This window comes from Sphaeramia orbicularis, chromosome 13, assembly GCF_902148855.1.
Source record: "Sphaeramia orbicularis chromosome 13, fSphaOr1.1, whole genome shotgun sequence".
In the NCBI taxonomy this organism is placed as follows: Eukaryota; Metazoa; Chordata; class Actinopteri; order Kurtiformes; family Apogonidae; genus Sphaeramia; species Sphaeramia orbicularis.
Window position 1 is genome coordinate 20,753,426 of NC_043969.1, and position 19,930 is coordinate 20,773,355.

The 19,930-nt window shown below is 37.8% G+C and overlaps 1 protein-coding gene across 1 annotated transcript in view; it reads right to left on the reverse strand.

The window, feature by feature from the left end:
• Positions 1–19,930, reverse strand: part of dner (delta/notch-like EGF repeat containing) — a 104,999-nt gene that overhangs the window by 25,930 nt on the left and 59,139 nt on the right. Inside the window, exons 2-6 of the mRNA XM_030152097.1 lie at positions 16,995–17,339; positions 16,810–16,907; positions 7,312–7,475; positions 2,200–2,348; positions 1,393–1,546 (exon numbers count right to left, since the gene is read on the reverse strand). Of these exons, the coding sequence (XP_030007957.1) occupies positions 1,393–1,546; positions 2,200–2,348; positions 7,312–7,475; positions 16,810–16,907; positions 16,995–17,339 (910 nt within the window). The remainder of the gene's footprint in view (positions 1–1,392; positions 1,547–2,199; positions 2,349–7,311; positions 7,476–16,809; positions 16,908–16,994; positions 17,340–19,930) is intronic.

Consider the following 19,930-nt stretch of genomic DNA (forward strand, 5'->3'; position numbering starts at 1 on the left):
ATAAAGGAAGACAACACTGCAAATGACAGTAAAAACAAGGAAAACGGTGTAAACAAACAAAAAAAAAAAAACTGTCTATTTTTATAGTGAGTTGGTGTCACTCACTGCTCTGTGTTTTACCCCCCATTCCACAGGCAGCAGGGAGTGCACTGAGCATGCTCAGATGTTTATGGAAAGAACAAGGTCTAATCTATCAGTGTGTTTTTTAATGTTTCTTATTGAGCAAATGGTTGAATTTGTATGAATATTTGAAATAAATCCTACATTCAAAACGCTCACCACAGACATGTCAGGGGTTAATATACATTGTTGTATCTGCCTGAAATAATGTAAAAAGCTAGATAACATAATATGGTGTTGCCATCTTACAAAAGAAAAAGCATCAAAAGAAAAGTGACTCATATATTTCTTAGACATTTTTCAACTACATTTGTTGGCAAATGGTCTAAAACTAGATGTTTTGAGGCGATTTCTAATCAAATGTGAAATATAGTACAATACAGTTTAATTCACTTAGCTATAAAAGATTGTGGGCTTTTTATTCCATACAACGGTGTATTTGCTGTCCATAATACAGCAATATCACTATTCAGAAAAGCAAATTAGTTTTGGTTACCCCATTTTCTTTCTTCTCTCACACAGTACAATTCACTAAAAAGAAGTGACTGACATCAGTGCACATCTCTGACATTTACTTCCCTAACAGAGGCCCCTTGCCTGGGGTCCTGGGCATGGAATAAATCTAATCAGATCAAGAGTTCAAAAGACTCTCTGTTCTTAAAACAAAGAAGGAGACTTTCTTTCAATTTTTACATGGACACAGCTCTAATCAGACTAATGGAGACCACCTCACTGTTTCATGAGCCCTTAGAGCAGTGGTTCCCAACCTTTTTTGGCTTGTGACCCCATTTTAACATCACAAATTTCTGGTAACTCCAGACATGCAGAACGGAGACATTTTTCTCTTGGAGATGTCTTAGTGGGACCAGGTGGGCGAAGAAATCTTTCCATTCTGTTTGGTCCAGTTTTCCGACTGTGACTGTGTCCGGGCAGGTTGAAGCGTAGTAGCCCACACGGTCACATGATCGGGTTGATCAAGATAAGCCCTCTCAGATATTATATCCTGCATTTTATTTGAACTTGATTTTTATTAGGACAAGTGTGTGGTGTTTTAATTATAATGAAATATATAATGAATAATTAAAAAATCTTTTTTATTAGTAATTTTTCTTTGTTTTTAATTGATTACTAGAAATTTCAGGCAACCCCATTTGAATTCCAGGCAACCCCAAGGTTGAAAAACACTGCCTTAGATACAGTTCATTAGTGTTTTCACAGAGTATCAGTCAGTTTTCAATAGTCCAATGCACACAGGAACACAGACAAACACACCTGGTGGGCAGGTACATGTGAAGTTGCGTCCTTCACCTCCCTGTCTAACATCGGTGCAGGTGCCGTTGTTGCGACAAGGTCTGTGATGGCAGGCGTCAAATTCTTCACAAAAGATTCCTGTGTAGCCGTCGTCACACTCACAGAAGAAAGTGCTCTGCAATGAAATGCAAAGAAAGAATGAAAGAAAGTAGAAGTGTTTGAAATCAACGAGCCTTAACAGTGAGACACCTGAGACACACATGGCAGCAAAAGAAGAAAACCGTGTGGAACAGAAATAATGAAATTGCAGACTGTAAAATAATTCAGTCAAATAAAAATGCAATATTATGCAGTGGTGACACAGTTTGAGTGTCTGAACACTGAGGAGAATGATAATGAGAAACTCAATGACACCTCTTCCTCTACCCAGTCATTATGATATTTTAGATTGCCTGCTATTACTTAAATTATTCGACATTTCTTTTTGTTGAAAGTATAGATGTGAAGGGTACATAAAGGTCAAAGGGGCTGCTTTCTACTTCTACTGCAGTACGCATGTCATCCACAGCAAACAAAGAAAAGAATATTTCATTGTGTTATAATTGATGTATTGTCTTGTGTTATAATGCTCTGGTCTTTATGGGTGACAACTTTGCTATTTCTTGTTTCACCGAGATAAATTTGAATTAAAGGTCACTTATAAGATCCTTTTCAGGTATGATATAGCGCTGTAGGCTTTTCATTGTTATTCATTCAGTGTAGCTGAAAGAAGGTCTTATGAAAAGAAACATGCTGACTTCTTTGGGCTTTATTTGCTCAGTTTCTTACCTCAGAGGGTTGTGTGATGCATTTGCCTTTCCCAGAGCACTGCGGATCACTGAAGCTGCTGCCTGGCTCCACACAGCTGCTGGCCTTCACTGTCAGGTTGAGACGCAGGGTGACCTCCGGGGCTGTGGGGGCGCCCACGCGCAGCACACCTATTAAAACACAGCACCTGATTAACTATTCATGAAGCGTTTTTAGCAAAGGACATATATGTCATGCATCTACTTTAACCCATAAAGACCCAGTGTTACTTTTCTGGCAGTTCCCAAATTGACCTTTTCTCTCTATTTAATCTTTCTTAAGTGATTTATTGGCATTTATTATAATATTATCCTCTGTATTTTGCATTTTTCACTGAAAATTATATATTTTCCTGTATTTAATTTCCTATTTTTAATTTAGATGTTCAAGAAAATTCACAGTAAATTCAAAGGTTATTATATCAAAACAGAGAAAACTGGAAAAAAAAAAGTGAGTTCTTCTGCAAAAATATCAGTAACTGAACATAAACCCAGTGTCTCCATCCACTGTCATTGATCCAACTCCATGGGTTTTACTGGTGAATCAATGTTGTAGAAGGTGATGGTGCTTCCACGTTCACAACAGAGCCTCTGAACGTCCAAATGGGTCATATCTGATGACCATGAAAAGATGAAAAACTGATTTTACACCGATTATTTACATGTATTGATAGGATTAATGGATCAACAGGTATTAAATACTTTAGATCAGTAGATGCTTTTGGTTGCCAGTGGCTGTATGGGTCTTTATGGGTTAAAAGACACAAATATGACTAAAAAGTATTATTCAGAATTATTCAGTTCAAAATAAAGTGTCCTGAATTTATGCCAAAAAAGCCAGTGTATTAGATTGTAGAGATGTGAACTGTATCTGATGAGCTGGGAGGATATATGTGACCACTAGAGGGAGTAGTGAGTCACTCTGCTGATCTTCCATGGTGAGGATGTCATACCTGCTGCCAGACGCTAGTCTGGTCTTGTCTGTCTTTTATGTTTTGTTTGTCACTTCCTGTTTTATTTTGTTAAGTTTTCCCTCATGTGTCTTGTCTGTCGTCTTTACTTCCTGTTCCCCGTTCATCCTGACCTCTGTTCTGATTACCTGTCTCCGCCCTGATTTGCTTCACCTGTGTCTAGTTGTCTTCCCTCCCTTTTGTGTATTTAAACCTTGTCTCTCCCCTAGGTCAATTGCCAGTTTGTAACTCTAGCAGTTCAGACCAGCGTTTTGACCTCGTTTGTTCGTTTGCCTGCCTGTTTTTGACCTGTTTTTGGATCCCTCGGTTTTTCGTCTTCTGCCTGCTCCCTGTCTGGTTTTTGTCTGCCTCTCCTGATTCCTGGTTTTGACCTTCTCGCCCTGACTATCGGTACGTGAGTTTTGTCTTGTCCTTATGTCCTGTCGCCCGAGAATTTGCCTGCCTGTGTATGACCTGTTTCCGTCCCTGACCTCCCTTTGCTTCTCCCTAGTCGGGAGAGAAACCCCAAACACCGTACGGGGAGACGGGCTGTCGCCCCCGATCCAGAGAACGAATCAGAGAAGGATATCAACTACCATTATCCTCAAGATTCTGTCACTGTTCATTATTTTTCACCTGTGTGTGATAAATAAACCTTTTGAATTATATTTTTGTCGTTTGAGTTCTGCATTTGGATTCTGTGTTTGTACCAGCACCATTACAGAGGAAAACTAACATCATGGGACCTTTGAGCAAAGAATCAGAAAGCCACCAGATGGGATGAGAACCATTAAAGCGACACTGTTGTTTTTACCACTGGACACAGCTCTAAATGAAAAGAATGGAGTTTGAAGCTGAAATCATAGCGTGGGTGATTCTGATTTTGAGGCTTATAAAGGTTTAAAGTTATTATGTGTTATTGTCTTTGCTAAGTTGCCATTTGCTGATCCACGGTTCATACTAAACTGTAACAGTGCTGAATCGTTTGAACAATTCCAAACAGATCTTTAGTGCAGCTATTGACAACACAAACCGTATATCAACTTAGGTGTTCTGCAATTTTTCTGTTCACTGTACAAAACAGAGCTAAGCTAACAGAGCTATAATGTAAACTATCAGCTGACATGCATGAAGATGATATGACACAGTGGTGATTTGACCTGAATAGAATAACCGGCTATGAGTTTTAGTTTGAAGAAGAAAACTTGATGATGCCATAATACAGACATGTGTGAACAATGAGCTTTGTACTTTATTCAGTGAACAATATAGTCTGTGGATACATAGAGTTGGTGGTTTTGGGTAATCGTAAATATGTTCTGGTATGAGACTTCAACCTGAGAATTTGGATTATCGAGACTACATAGAGCTCCTTCAATGTAGTACAGCATTATATTTGTACAATACCAACCAAACATCTCATCTATCTTAGAATATTAAGTTAAAAAAAGGAAACTGTGATATCAAAAGAGGTTTAAAAGAAACAGTTTTCCAGTGATTCTTTTCCACTAACACTGTCACCAACTACAAAGAATAATAGTAATAATAAACTCCCTTGCAGCTGAAAGGTGTTAAGAAAAGAACTGATGTTGACAGCTCTTCACTGTGACCAAAATAGACTGCGTTCCTTTCTGTCTTTCCTGTCTGGCTCTTTGACTTCAGACCATCTCTTAACATATCTTCAATAAAATCTGACAGCGACATGGCCACATGGTTAAAAATAGCAACACAGTGAATATTAACTGCCATTTTTCTGAGACCGATCCGAGCCAATGAGCTGCGAGCCCACCAATGATGTAGATGGTGCAAGCTCCTCGGCCAATCGGGACGTGCCCTGTCACCCCTGACCAAATAATCAGCCCAGTGACATTGAATGTTGCACCTGCACAGTCACTGCTTCCAATTCAGTGTGGAGAAGCACAAGGCCAATGTTTAGACACAGAGGCATAAGGCGAGGAAATGCAACGTCACTGATGCTTTGCACAGATTCATCTAAAGTCATAAAGTATCAGCCTACAAACCATGCACTTTATTAATGTGGGAATACAAGTTCACTCATGTTTCTCATTTAGTCTCTAGCCTGAATCCACACAACAGGACAGAAACAACAGAAACAACACCATCCCCTCAGTCTGACCTTCATCCTCCTCTTTTTTCTGCATCCTCTCTGAGCCTCTCTCCTCCTCTCTAATCCTTCCCTGTCTTTCTCTCTCTCCTTATCTGACTTCTCTTCTATTATCCTTCCTCCCCTCTGATTTACCTCCCCAATGTCATCCCTCTCTCCCTCTGTCTCCCTCTCACAGGCTGCACATTTAGTAGCCATGTCAAGGTCGTCAGACAGGCAGCGGTGTGAAACAGCATCAGGTATGTAGAGCACACACAGAGGTCAGCCAACCCTTCAGTCAAAGACTGAGACTCCAATTACCCCCCGCTAACGCCCACTGCTGCTAACACCACATTTTGGCTCAACTTTTCCAGCCCACTCCCACAAAATCTACATCTGTGTGCATTAAACTACAGATGGAGCATCAGCATAAATATCAAACTATTTTTTTCAATATGTAAATGTGCCATTCTGACTCATATATGCAAATGCTATGCTGCTCTCCCCAATGACATGTCAGGAATAAATGCCGTAAATACAGTTTATTTAAATTCATTAATCCTCTGATGTTTTGGCTCAGTTGTAAATGAGCTATTTGGAGGCATTTCAGATGGTTTCCAATTGAGCACCGCTCTATGGTTATTGGATAAACTACGATTGTTTGAACCCACGCAAATGAAATGATAAAAACTGAGTTAATTAAAGTAGAATTGAAATTCCATTCCTTTGAATAAAAACATGTTTCAATAAAAGCTGGAAGAATGAGGCTCACAAACAGTCCGGCGTTTATACATAATTATTTATCTTTTTATCTGTTTCAGTGTTACAGTATTACAGCGCCGTGGATTCAATTTACATCCTTATGCAATATGTGCTCTTAGTTTTTGCTTGGTCTATTTCACCAGCTCTGATCATGTCAAATACTTAAAGTAAAATACATCACCCATAAAATAACTTGTTTTTACAGATCATCATCATTATAAGGACTGGCCACGTGAATGTGGAAAAAAAACTGCTTGTGACTTAAACTACATTGCACTTTAAAAATTGTGTCAAACTGTTATTATTTGGTGTTATTGCTAAATTATTGTGTTTTTTTAATTTTTATTTATTGTTATCACTGATCTTTAAACCTGTTTCATCATGGTATGGTGTGTGCTGCTTGACCTCTTGCTCTTGTAAAAGAGATCTCGACCTCAATGGGATTTTATCCGATTAAATAAAGGTTAAATTTTTAAAAAAAAATTTAAAATGCTGTAGCTGCTTTATAAATGGGCATAAGCAGCTGATTTCATGTCACAAATGAAACCTGAAATGTGTTTTAAAACACTTGAGGTAGTTGGTACTTGACTGTAGGTGAGGTAAGAGGCATAGAGTGATCTTTACCACGTTAAACTTGTTTTAGCAAATCATGTATGATAGGATGCATGAAGTGCCTCGCTGCGCTCTTCACCTACTTCACTTACAAAGTATAGACACAACTGATTGGATGCTATTTAACCCATAAAGACCCAGGGCTACTTTTGTGGCAGTTCCCAAATGGATTTTTGTCAATATATATCACCATTTATTGTAATATTATCTTCTTTATTTTGTGTTTTTTCAGTGAAAATTAGGTATTTTCCCATATTTAATTTACTAATCATATAGATGATCATTAAAGCTCAAATTAAAGTTGAGGATTATTATATCAAAAACAGAGGAAACTGAAGAAAAAATTACTCTTTCGGCAAAATATATCATTAACTGAACACAAACCCAATGTATCCATCCACTGCCATTGATCCAACTCCATTGGTTTTAGTGGTGAATTATTGTTGTAGAAGATGACAGTGTTTCCACGTTCACCAGAGAGCCTCTAAACGTCCAAATGGGTCATATCTGATGACCATGAAAAGATGAAAAACTGCATTTTACACCAATTATTTACATGCATTGATAGAATTAGTGGATCAACCGGTATTAAACATTTTAGATCAGCAGATGATTTTGGTCGCCAGTGGCTGTTTGGGTCTTAATGGGTCAAATATTTAAGTCTTACTGAGAAAGTAGTTCTGCCCCAGCGGCAGCAAGTGGTCCTGCACCACCAGTCCATCAGGGGCCTGCAGGAACCACATTGTAGTGCCATTCACGATGGATGAACGGAGGTAGCCTTCTTCGTTAACACGCCACAGCACCGGAGCTCCACTGGCATTCACCACCACCCTGAAGAGGAGGAGAAAAATGGAGAAAAAGAAGAGAATCACCTAAACTGTAACTTCATGCTATTTGACAAGATCTGTTTTCAGTTGGGACTAACTCTCAAAAGATATAGTTCTGTGTAGGTGTAGGTTTTTCAATATTCACAGTGTAAAATATGGGCTGCAAATATAAATTCACATAGAATACTCTATTTAGTACATCTTATGAGTCTTTTATTTGTTTTGTAAGTCACTTTTGAGTGCTGAAATGTCAACAAAAGCAGCTTGAAACATGACACATTAGCGTATTCTCTTTAATAATCCTGTTTGTACTTGATGAAAACAGTCAATAGTAACAGCACAAGCACCAAGGTTGACTGGGATTCTGATACTACTTTAATCCTTGGTTCTAAAATAGCAAAATACTGGTTTTCTGTTTGTTACTCCAACCTGTCATCCAGGGCAGGTCTGATAAGTAACAGCTTCCACTTTCTGACTCAGATGACAGAACGAAGTTACTGTTGAACTCATGAAAAGAGTTGTGAAATACAGTGGTAGTGGGGGGGCTTTCATTTGATACGACCACAGAAAAAGATTCACAACATGATGGAACACCAAGATGGACCGATGGGAAACATGAAACTGGAAAACAAGCTTATTTACTTTGAAGGAAGAAAAAGGGGTAAAAGTGGTAAGAAAGTGCTGATGGGCGATAAAATAATGCACGTCATCTGGTTTTAACACCTGTAAAAGTCTACTACTCTTTAAGGTTTTAATGACTCCATGTCATCTGCAATTCTAAGACAAAGTAGTCAGACATCAAAATGAAAAGGGTTGTAACATTTCCTGAGCACATTCATGGCACCCAGTTGACACACTGTGGACACTACTGCTACCAAAGTAGTTAGAATAGTTTACTCTGATGTAATCCCAGTAAGGTTAATATTATCGTACTACCAAATACTAAGTAAGGAAGTTAGCATTTAATTGCTTCTACAAAAAAAAGAATCGGTTATGCTTCTGTTATCGTAAAAAAAGGAAGTAGTGAAGTGTAACATTCATAAAAATAATTCCATGATATCAACCCTATAACATCAAACGTATCATATTTAATACATGAGTTTTGAAGCCCTCTACATGATCAATGTGATATTTTTTCTTGAAAAACCTGATGTATACAATTAGATACATGCAATACACAGATAATCCACCAGAGGGGAGGAATTTGTTCACCACAGGCCCTTCCAGTGACACTACAAGATTATCATTAATGAGGAAGGAGGCAGAACTTTGCCAATTTTGAAAAGGAATCACCAATTTATTAGACATGTTTGTATTATATTATGTTTTTGTTTGTTCAAAAATAATAATATTTGAGCACTGAGACCTGATGTATCAAATATGATACAAAATTGAAACTCATACATAGAAACTGATATTTGAAAAACGGACCAATAAAGGCTCCAGTTTCAAAGAACTGGAATTTTCTGTCAACGATTTAAAGGTTTAGGCTTTACAGGGTTAAGTTGTTGGACTGCAAGAAATATTGCACTGCTTTGATATTGATTTTTCAAGGTGTTCAACTTAGCTGACCATGTCACTTTGATGAACAGACTCTATGGCACTGGCTGGTCTGACCATGCTACTGATTTGTTTTTAAACCATTTGTCAAGTAGAACACTGTCAACTTTGATGTGCTGTCTTCTTCTTTCATCTGTTTCAAAAGGGGTGCCCCAGGGATCCACTCTAGGTCTACTATTGCTCTTCATACATGTTAATAATCTCCATAAGGACTTCTTAAGGCTGCTATTGATTGTTCATCTTCTTAAGTTGTACCAACATTTGGATATCTACATTCTGCTTTAGATATTGTTCAGGCTTGTGAAAATCCAAGATCATGGTTTTCTCATGTGGCCGACATCAAACTTTTGAGGAAGTTGAAATGGGTACAACATACAAGTATTTGTGTATTTTAATTGCTCAGAATGTGTTTATCAAGCCACATACGTTCACTTGTTCACAAGGTCAAAGTTTTTGTTTCTCTCTCCTGAATAGAATAGAATAGAATAGAATAGAATAGAATAGAATAGAATAGAATAGAATAGAATAGAACATTGCACCAGTTGTGCAGTGACAGTGCACTTACAGTTAAATAACAACACAACAACACAAAAGATGGACATGTATTAAAAACATAACATATAAAATATAAAATAGTATGCAATTGAAAATATTTGCACATTAGTAGTATACTGTGTGAAAGGGTAAGATTTAAAAAACATAAAAGTTGTATAAAAATTTGCAAATGTAACAGTGTAAACAGTGTAAATGTACATCTCTGACAAAGAAACTTCACATTTTCTCAACATTCTTGTGCTTTTTGGAATACAGGGATCTGCACCTGAACATCACCTAAAGCAGCTGGATACAGTTTATCACTGTACATTACATTTAATATTGGCTGTGGAAGTCAGGTTCACTGCTGTACTCTGTATAATGTTACTAAACCTCCTTCTCTCCATGCCCACGGGCTTTCACATGGGATACAATTTGCTCATAAATCTCTCCTTGGGCACCATCCATTTTATCTTTGCACATACTGTATGTACATGTGTAAAAACTAAATGACATTTAGTGTGCACTCTCAGAACATTCTACAAATGGTGGTTTCATCTAGCCTTTATGAGGGGATGTAAGGACCTGAAAATGTCAGAACATAAAAGGTTTAACATAATAATATACTTTGTCAATGTGATTGCTTCTAAATTTGCATTTGAACCAGTTTTTAAGAACCCATTTATTATCTAGATCTCCTGTCTTATTGTACATAACCAGGTACTGCATTTATTCATATGTAATGTATGTTTGTTCTGTCTATATTTACTGTTGCAACAATGTCTATGCCACTCTTTTAGCCAGGTCACTCTTAATGTTGATATGGTTTTCACCTGGTTAAATAAAGAATAGGATAATAAAGTCAGGTAATTACCAACATTTACAAAGGAACATGTTCATCTGCCCCAGAGGCATGATAACCTGTCTGACAACAATCACAATATTGCACTCTGAGTCAACCTGCTAAAGGAGCTACAGTAAAAGTCAGGTTATCATCAAAGCTGTTAAAATTATTTCTCCAGGCATCATAAGTGTTTGCTCACAGTTTGACTATAATTCAAGTATAAATTAAGGTAATTCAGTCTCACACTAAATGATGGAGCGACTGACTAACATTGGCATCCATAGAACCAAGCTGTTTGCATGGCACAAAAGATAACAGGCATCAAGAGGAAAAATCATCTGACTGATCCGTCAAAATTCTCAACAAGCCAAAGCATATTTTGGTGATGATCCCAGTCAATTTTAGGTTTCACCCAGAGCAAATCTGTGGCCAGCATGAACTGTGAGGACAAATCCTGAGCATGAAAGTCTGCTGTGGTTTAGGATCATGCTGACAATAAGAGGATCTTTAGGAGGCTCATAACGTCATCTGTAAACAGCTGAGCATTGCAGCCAAACTCCATCTGGGCAGACAGGGAAGAACAATGTACGGCACGTTTTCCACACAGCTCCAACAGATGCCAGCCTTCGGAGGAGTTCAACACAAACCAGAACACAGCGAGAAAAGTGGGAGTAACAGCAGAGCAGAATGAAGGCTGTCAGGCAGAGATGGAGGAGGTTTGCAGAGGGGATCAACTCAAGCTTTTTATCGGTGTAAATCAGCAGAAATAATCATTCCCATATTAAGTAAAAACCAAAATTCATCTTCACAGTCTTTGTACGCTTCTTTTAATGACTGCTCGCTAATTATTATTATTATCTCCACACTGCTTTCATTTCAGGAGATGCGGCTGGAAATGCCTCAAATGCGATCACTGATGCACATGTTTTACAAGCTCCTTTACCTCACAATTAAGTGGCTAGCATTTTATTATTGAAAATTAAACTAATAGTATCCTTATCAGTGAGGGGGGACATGGTCCTGTGGAGTCATTTTTGAAGTCAGGATATGAAAGCAGTTTTTTTCTGGGTCATGTTAATGTTTGCAGATAAGTTGAGTCACAGGTGGGCAGCACAACAGCTGTCCCAGATTTGTCTTTCTTTTTCTTTCTTTCTTTTTTAACTGAAGTGGGAGCAGAGCCTGTAGGTGAAGTTCTGAGCAGTGACTGAAATAATAAGATGGTGGACGGGGTGCTCGCTGCTGAAATGACTTTTACTTTGGAAGGTGTCTGATTCAGCCTGAGGGACTGGCTGAGCAGCTCTCATGTCTGGGAGATGCTGCTCATTTGAGTTGAAATGAAATATTTAGCACTTGACTTATGAAGAGATAGTTCTGTAACGTAATGAACTATACTTTACATCTTATTTGCATGTTCAAAAGTCTTTTGGGGCTTTTCCACAAGCACATACTCAGCTCTATTTAACTGGACTCTACTTGGTTTTTATTGCTTTCCATTACATTATAGTCCCGGGTACTGGGTACTTTTTTAGTACCTACTTGACCAGAGTTCCAAGCGAGCTGAATTGAGCCAAAAATGAGACATCAATTGACTTCACGCCACTGATTGGCCAGGGACTGATGTCACTAGATGAGTCATGAGAGCGACTCCTTCCCAAGAATCAAACCTGCCATTTTGAGTTGTTTTTTTTTTTTTTTTACCTCTGCCAAGTGTAACAGCGGAGGTTATGTTTTCATCGGGGTTTGTCTGTTTGTCTGTTTGTCCATTAGCAAGATAGCTCAAAAAGTTATAGACGGATTTTCATAAAATTTTGAGGAAATGTTGATACTGGCACAAGGAATAAATGATTAAATTTTGGTAGTGATGGAGGGGGGGACTGATTTGCCTTGGCGGAGGTCTGTGCTCTCCGAGTGCTTTTCTAGTTTATCAAGTTTAATATACAAAACATTCATGGCATAAATTTCTTCTACAGATCAGAATAGGAAGGGATACAAAGCACATAGAAGAGATTAAAAAACAAACAAACAAACAAACAAACAAAAATAATTCATAACACATATAAAGTTAAACAGAGGCTAGGGCTTTTTTTTGTAAGTCATATTTTTCAATCAAAAGTTTGCAGGCATTTTTCTTTTTTAAGAGATTCAGGGCTTTTACAAAATGAAGAAATTCAATGTGAAAAATGTAAAATCTGGGTTATGTTTTTAAATATTTACATACATGGAATTTTGCAAGAATTTGAATGTTAATTATCAGAAAGTCCTTTTCATTATTGTCCATGATCAGTCCGAATATGATGTCTTCAGGAGAGAAGGGTTCCAGGTGAATCTTTGTGTGAAGCCAGTCATGTATATCAAACCATAAAGCTTCAGAAAATTTATAGTGAAAAAATAAAATTTGGAGGTTTTATTTGTTGTGTTGTGTTTGGGTCACATATAAATGATGTCACAGGTGTTTCCTTGTTATGATGACCTACCCATGTTGAGGTGATACTTATTCGTAATAGAAAATGACCAAAACCGAGTAGAGTAGAGGTGAGTAATGCTAAAACTGTAATGGAAAAGCATGATTTTCTGCAACATTCTAACAGTTATTGGATTATTTCCCTAATTTAGAGTCTAATTTTCAGTTTGTTTATGGGTATATACTTTTATTCTTTCATTACTGTGCTATTATAAGTTGTGAGGGTTTTTTTTCACTGTTTTACCTCACATAATTATCATTTATCTGAGTATCATTTAGTATTTTTGCTTATATTTATTCATGTGTGAATACTTAGCTATAGTTGTGAGTCACATTTTATAAGAAATAACTAATGAGGTGCTACAGGTGTTAATATTTTCATCATTAATGCTCATCATTGCCATCATATAAAATGCTTGTATATTTAATTATTTGTATACACGTTATCTACCATGGTCTGCTCCTCGGATACTTTATTACACCGGTAACAGTTTTTGATTTGATGCCACTTATAGATGTGCGTAAGTGTCCTTCAATGAATGCGTCTGTGTGTGCGCTCAGGTGTCATGAGTAATTACACAGTATGAAAACAAAGCAGCAGCAGTTGATTAACTCACAGCTCATAGCTCCCAGTGTGCGATCGTGATCAGGGTCCTAATTCACGCATACCATCTATAATAAAGGGAAACTTCAAGGACGTCCACCATCATCACCTTAGTTCACTATTGCTTCTACATTATTCATTGACCCGTATTGACCGAGACTTTGTAATGCTGTTATGAACAAACATGTTGCAAGAACTTTTAATACACTGGGAGTAGTGTTATAAGTTGCTTCAGGTCCCAAAGGTGGGTCATGACAAGATTCAAACGTTAAAATATTCAATTAAAAAACACTACAAGCTGTGTTGTGTTTGTATCCATTACAAATGCTGCTGCATGTTAATGCAAATTAGATGCTGAGCGAAGGAGGCTCTATTTTAATGTTTCCTTTGTGGTGGTTATGCTGACTATAAAGCCCGATTTGTTGTTATTTTTGCTGATTAGTATCCAAACAAACTGAAAAAAAAAAACAGTAGATATTAATTAAGACAGTTTTAACTTTGAATCAGAATCAATTTAGGCTGAAACTGTGTTCTCTCCGGATTAAAACTATTGGTGTGGCTTAAACTCACCACATCCAAAAATCAACTACATTTGACCCACCCTACTGCATCACTACAGACTGGAATTACATCAGCAAATGCATGTCCGTCAGTCCTGGTCTCGTCTACAGCCTGTCCTTCAATGTGGTTCTCCCCAAGGTTTCTCTTTTTCCCACTGGGTTTTCTGGTGTTTTTCCTTGCCGAGAGGAAGGGTCTAAGGACGGGGGATGCCCGCGACATTAATCCATTTGCTTCACTGACTGTTTACTAACTGATTACTTGACTATTTGTTTATTTTCATTGTGTTTTTGTTTTTTTATCAAATTAACAATTTCTGTAAAGCCCTGTGAGGCTACTTTGTGATATTGGGCTCTATAAATACAACTGAATTGCACTGAATTGACATTTGACAGAAGTTACTATTTAAAGAATTGAAAGATCTGTCTTTACACTACAGGAGCAGGGTTCTGTCGGGGTGATCAGTTCTCACCATCAACCAAGACAAAGTCAGATTGCAAACCAAGAAAAATGGAAGAAAAACTGCCTGGACTGAATTCAGACCAAGCTCCACACTCCCCAGATTTACTGTGTGGTTTGTAAAGTAAACGTGATTATTTACACATCAGATCTGTGGGTAGAACATATTGAAGCTTCCATCTGTAGTGGGTGAATATATTTATTTGTGGAGAAGACACATCTATCGTTACATCTGCAAATATTAACATACTAACACATTGCCAGCGGCTTTGATTAAAATTAAGGCAAGGTACTCCTACAAACACATTTAAACCCAAAACATTAACTTATATATGTATAGAATTTCATGTGTGTGTGTTTGTGCGTGCGTGCGTGTTTGTGTGTGTGTAATCAGCAAAATCAATTGTCCATAAACTTTTGTCTGATGTCCCAAAGTGTAAAAAGTTCAAATTAAAACACCTCTTTATTGACACAACTAAATGATATTCATATACTTAAATACTATTAAATCAACTGAATTATATCATATATTATCATTGTTTCATGCATATTAATATGGCAATTATTTGGGTTGCTTTGGTCAAGTTTTTATCATATTTCGGTGTTTGCTTATGTTGCCTTCTAACTACGACTTAAAGTTTTTAACCATTTGGTTATTTTAAAACTAGTAGTTAGTAATTAATAGGTTAATAGTAAATATTATTTTCTTAAGTCAGCCTGATTAGTCCTGATTATATCCATACTTTTAGCTAACAATTTTGTAATCTTTCCCTTTCCACTAATTTAACCCGTTTCAACCTCTATGTAGCCTTTATTTATTTCTAGCATTTAGAAAGTAACTACTTCAACATCTCTGCTCTCTAGCTAACTCGTATGCTGTGATTCTGTGAAATGTTTACTGTTGGAATGGAATAAGGATGGAAGTCAGCTCACCATAAAATAAATGTACATGTACTAAATATCAGTATGACATTAATTATTATCCCAAGGAGCTTATGTTTTTATCGGAGTTTGTCTGTCTGTTTAGTCATTTGTCTGTCTGGTAGCGATCTAGTGTCTCCATGATGATGACTCTGATAAATCCTCCTGTTTTGTGTGTGTGGGATCCTGACTGATGGATGTAACTGCCAATGTGATTATTGGGGATGTTTTGTGGGGAATTTAGCTCCATTGGCAGAAACGTTGATTTTTCTTCTTAAGAAATTATCAAATTACCTTTTTCCAAATACCCTCGGATAGTCGGCAAAAATTCCATAATTATGTTTTGGCGTATTGTAACTCAAATGGTCTGAGAGGATACAAGACTTCACCTGTTGCTTGACTGTGTTTTCAAGCTGTAGAAAATCTAGCCCAACACCCAGATTTAGGCCAATCAGGTGTTTCCAGACAGATGAGGGGGGTTAAATGTGTGATTGACAGCTGTAATAACCAATCACTAATCAGATTATGTCAGTTGTGAAACATGGAAGCTTAGAAAAGTCACTTCCTTTTTCCTTTTTTCCTTTTTTTAGCATGAAACAAGAGGGAATTCACATATATTTATATGTAATCTTTTGATGTGGACTGAGAGGAGAGAACTTCAGCAGAAAGGTGTGTATTTTCAAGTTCTGGCATTTTTTTCCCTTCAGATTTCAGCTGCGCTTCTTTATGTCACATCACAATAAGCACAACCACCAAAGACTCAAACAGTCAGACTTATCTTTAGATCTACGTACATATTGTTAGCACTGTACCAGCATTGTAAATAGGTCTGACATCTTCCTCTCATCATCATCATCATCATTTGGGCTCCATATCCATGAGTACTCTCAAAGATAAACCCTATTAATCCCATTGGGACAAACTCAATATTGGCTAAATCTTGAGCAGTGATGAATTTAGAATGCTGCCACTTGTGTGATGAGTAAGAGCTGTGGAATTAAAATGACTAAAAACTTTCAAAACAAATTATAATATGAAACGATGCGCATCTTTGTGAAAACTTTCTATTTTCAGTGTGTGGTTGCAGCTTGGAGTTTGATCTTTTACATAGCAAGGGGGGACTTACATGGTGAAATTCATAGATATTGAAAGGAAAGAGAATGACAATCCTCACCACTACACAAAAGAAATATTCACCTTTATTTGGGCAGAGTGTGTCCAGTGAACCAGACTAGGACTCACTCTGAAACTATTAATTTGAAGGCAACAAAATAGATCCTCAATGAAAACAGAATGAGAGAAACAAAGGGTAAATAGAGGCCAACAACTGAGCTGACCAGGCCTTGGCTTTAAGGGAAGAACAGACAGTGATAAAAGCTTTATAATGTCCTTCTTACTTTACAGCTGTCTCTTCAGGCACCTCCACAGACAGAGTTAGAGTTCCTGATGTCAGCTCACACAGCTCAGGGCTGACACAGTGCAGACCTTCAGTTACCTGCAACACACACCAGCACTCAGTGTCTTATTTCTACATTTTGTATAAAACTATATTTGCTTGAATGCACAGTGGGAGTTATCTCACCCTGTCAGCCTCCCATGGCACCACCAGCATCCTCTGTCCGGGTTTAGGTTGCCATGGTTGCAGGGTGGGAGGTGCTGGAGTTGTGGTTGAGGGGACGGTGGTTGGCTGCGGTGGCTGAGTGGCGGCCGTGGTTGTGGAAGTGACGGGGGTGGCCAGTTCGGGGGCGGAGGGGGTGGCTGGGTCCCAGTCAGCAGCTGGAAGGTCCAATAGGATCTGATCACACTTCTCCCCCTCGTAGCCATCACTGCACTCACAGGTGTAGGCCGGCTCCCCCTCTCCATCACCATCGCTCCGGCTGCAGTTTCCATGGAGACAGGGGCTGCTGGCACAAGGGTCTGTGAAAAACTAAAAATGAGGGGGAAAAATGGGAAAAATAAATAAAAACAGAGAGAAAGGGAGGAAGGCAGAAGAAGAGTATTATCGTCTTTTAGCCCTTTAAGCTGCTGGTACTGTTGTCCTTTTTCTAGTTCACACAAACTGTGGTTTAGACTTTTCATCTCTGTTTTGTGGTTTTTACTCAAAGCCAATGCTGTGGAAAATAAAAGCTCAAGGAAATTTTTTAAGATACTTAAAATTATTCACTTCAGGTAACATGTTATAATTATATTTAAAAGAAGCTGAAATTAACTTTATCTGTTCATCATTAGTGCATGTATTCTATTCAGTTTAGTTCAGTTCAGACAATTTTATTCACTTAAAGCTTTCTTACATGCATACAACAATGATCAGTGAAACAAACACTGAGAAACATATGGGCCCATAAAGTCACCAATCAATAAGAATCAATAATAAACTTCAATAAATAAAATCTCTGATCTAAAATCCAATGAAAAAAATCCTCTAAAAATGGCCAATTTCTGTTATCTGTGGTGAAATGTTTAAGTATTCCTCCAAATATTAACCCATAAAGACCCAGTGCTACTTCTGTGGCAGTTCCCAAATGAGTTTTGCTCTATTTTTAACCTTTCTTAAATGACTTATTAACATTTATTCTTATATTGTGCTCTATATTTTATATTCTTAAGTGAAGATCATGTATTTCCCTATATTTAATTCACTGATCATAATGTTCTACATTCACTACGTAGCCTCTGAACACCCAGATGGGTCACATCTGATGACCACCAATTATTTACATGGACTGATAGGATTAGATCAACGGTGATTTAACTTTTTATGTCAGTAAGTGATTTTGGTTGCCAGTGGATTTTTGGGTCTTGATGGGTTAAACATGTCCTGAAGGAATGATCCTGAAAACACGGTAGAGAACAAGAGTGTATAAGTAGTTCACACTCATTTTCCTCCCTCATGCTACTCAGCTACTTCTTTTATTACTCTCTGACTCAGCTCTACTTTTACACCCTCTGCACTGCTCCCTTTCCTCTTTATTACATTTCAGCTGTGTTCCTCATAAAATAATTGCTACAGCAGTGCATTTCCCCCTCCCCCCTTCCTCAAACACGCATAGAATACAGTTGGAATGTATACATCCATACACTTGCATTTTGCCCCCAAACAAGGTTTCTTGTTGTCGTGCAGCAGTGACAAATATTCACCCTGACAGCCTCCTTCATGCTGGTTTACCCCATCAATAATTGATCATATTTGGAGGAAAACATTCTGGTGTGGATGTAGAAGGTGAAAGAAGACAAAGCCAAGCTCACAAAGCTTTTTCCTGACACTGTTTCGCTTGGCGTTCAGAGCCTTCTACGGCTTAAAGATGCTTTTAATCCTGCTGCCTCCTCTCTCACTGGAAAAGTCACTGAAACAACCTCAGGTATCTGCAGCCACAGCTGGCTCTTTTCAATGGTTTTACACATGACTTTAATAAATCTGAAAGAAAAACAAGCAAAAAAAAACGAACTAATGTGAACACAAATATAGTAACGATGCTCTTTCCGAACCCTTCACTGCATTTGGACGTCCATCTGAGCATGTAAACAATGAATGTGAGTGTTTAGGAGGCAGACATTCAGCGAGCGGCAGAACAATAGACTGGCATTAACGGCCCGTTTTCTCCAGGGCTGAGTCACAGTTCATTAGTGTTAATCTGTCTGGTTTTTACTCACAATGCCTCTATCAAAGTTTTTCACTCAGCTCTGGAGCACAGCAGTTTCAGTGGTCTCAGCAGGCCCCTCTCTGGTCCTTACACAGTCGGCTGCTCTTATCTCCACTCAAATGGTACCAGGGATTGAGTTTATCAACCTTTTTGAGAACAGCAATGTTGACTTGTCTGGGTTACACAGGAAGCATTTGAAACCAGCTCATGACCTTTTTCAGCTGTCATTCCTGATTTTTCTTCTATCCTTACAGCCTCAACTGTGGAATCCAGTTAACACAACTCAAGCACACAACATTTAGAACAAAACAAACAAAAAACAAACATTGGTTTAGGTTGTATTGCTACTCTTGTTTGTGCACACCAAAACTTAACAGTCCAAAAACGAAGCTAAAATCCACATCTTTCTCTGTACATTTGACATACTGCTTTATATCCATACTGTATAGACCAAAAGCTATCCACAGTATACAACAACCTTGAAAATATTCTGTATGCCAAATACTACACTCAAATTACACTATAATACAAGTATAGTATAACACAAGTTACCTACACAATGAACTGACTCCCACAATGCATCACAGTCATCAAAAGATTCTTCCTTTTTTTTTTTTTTTAGTAATGGCCTGTTTTTTTATCACACTACAAAGATCAGTAGCTAAACCTTGGATAAAATGCTAGAATATGAAAATGCACATGTTCCCTCTGCAGATCTGTCCTCTCACCACTCCAAATAACAAGAAAATATGTTCAGACAGACAAACCATATCTAACAGACATATTTAACCCTCTACATCTGTGAAAACACACCATCACAGGTCAAAATCTTCCATCCTATCCTACAGAGTTCAGAGAAAGGGCTCAAATGTGAGTT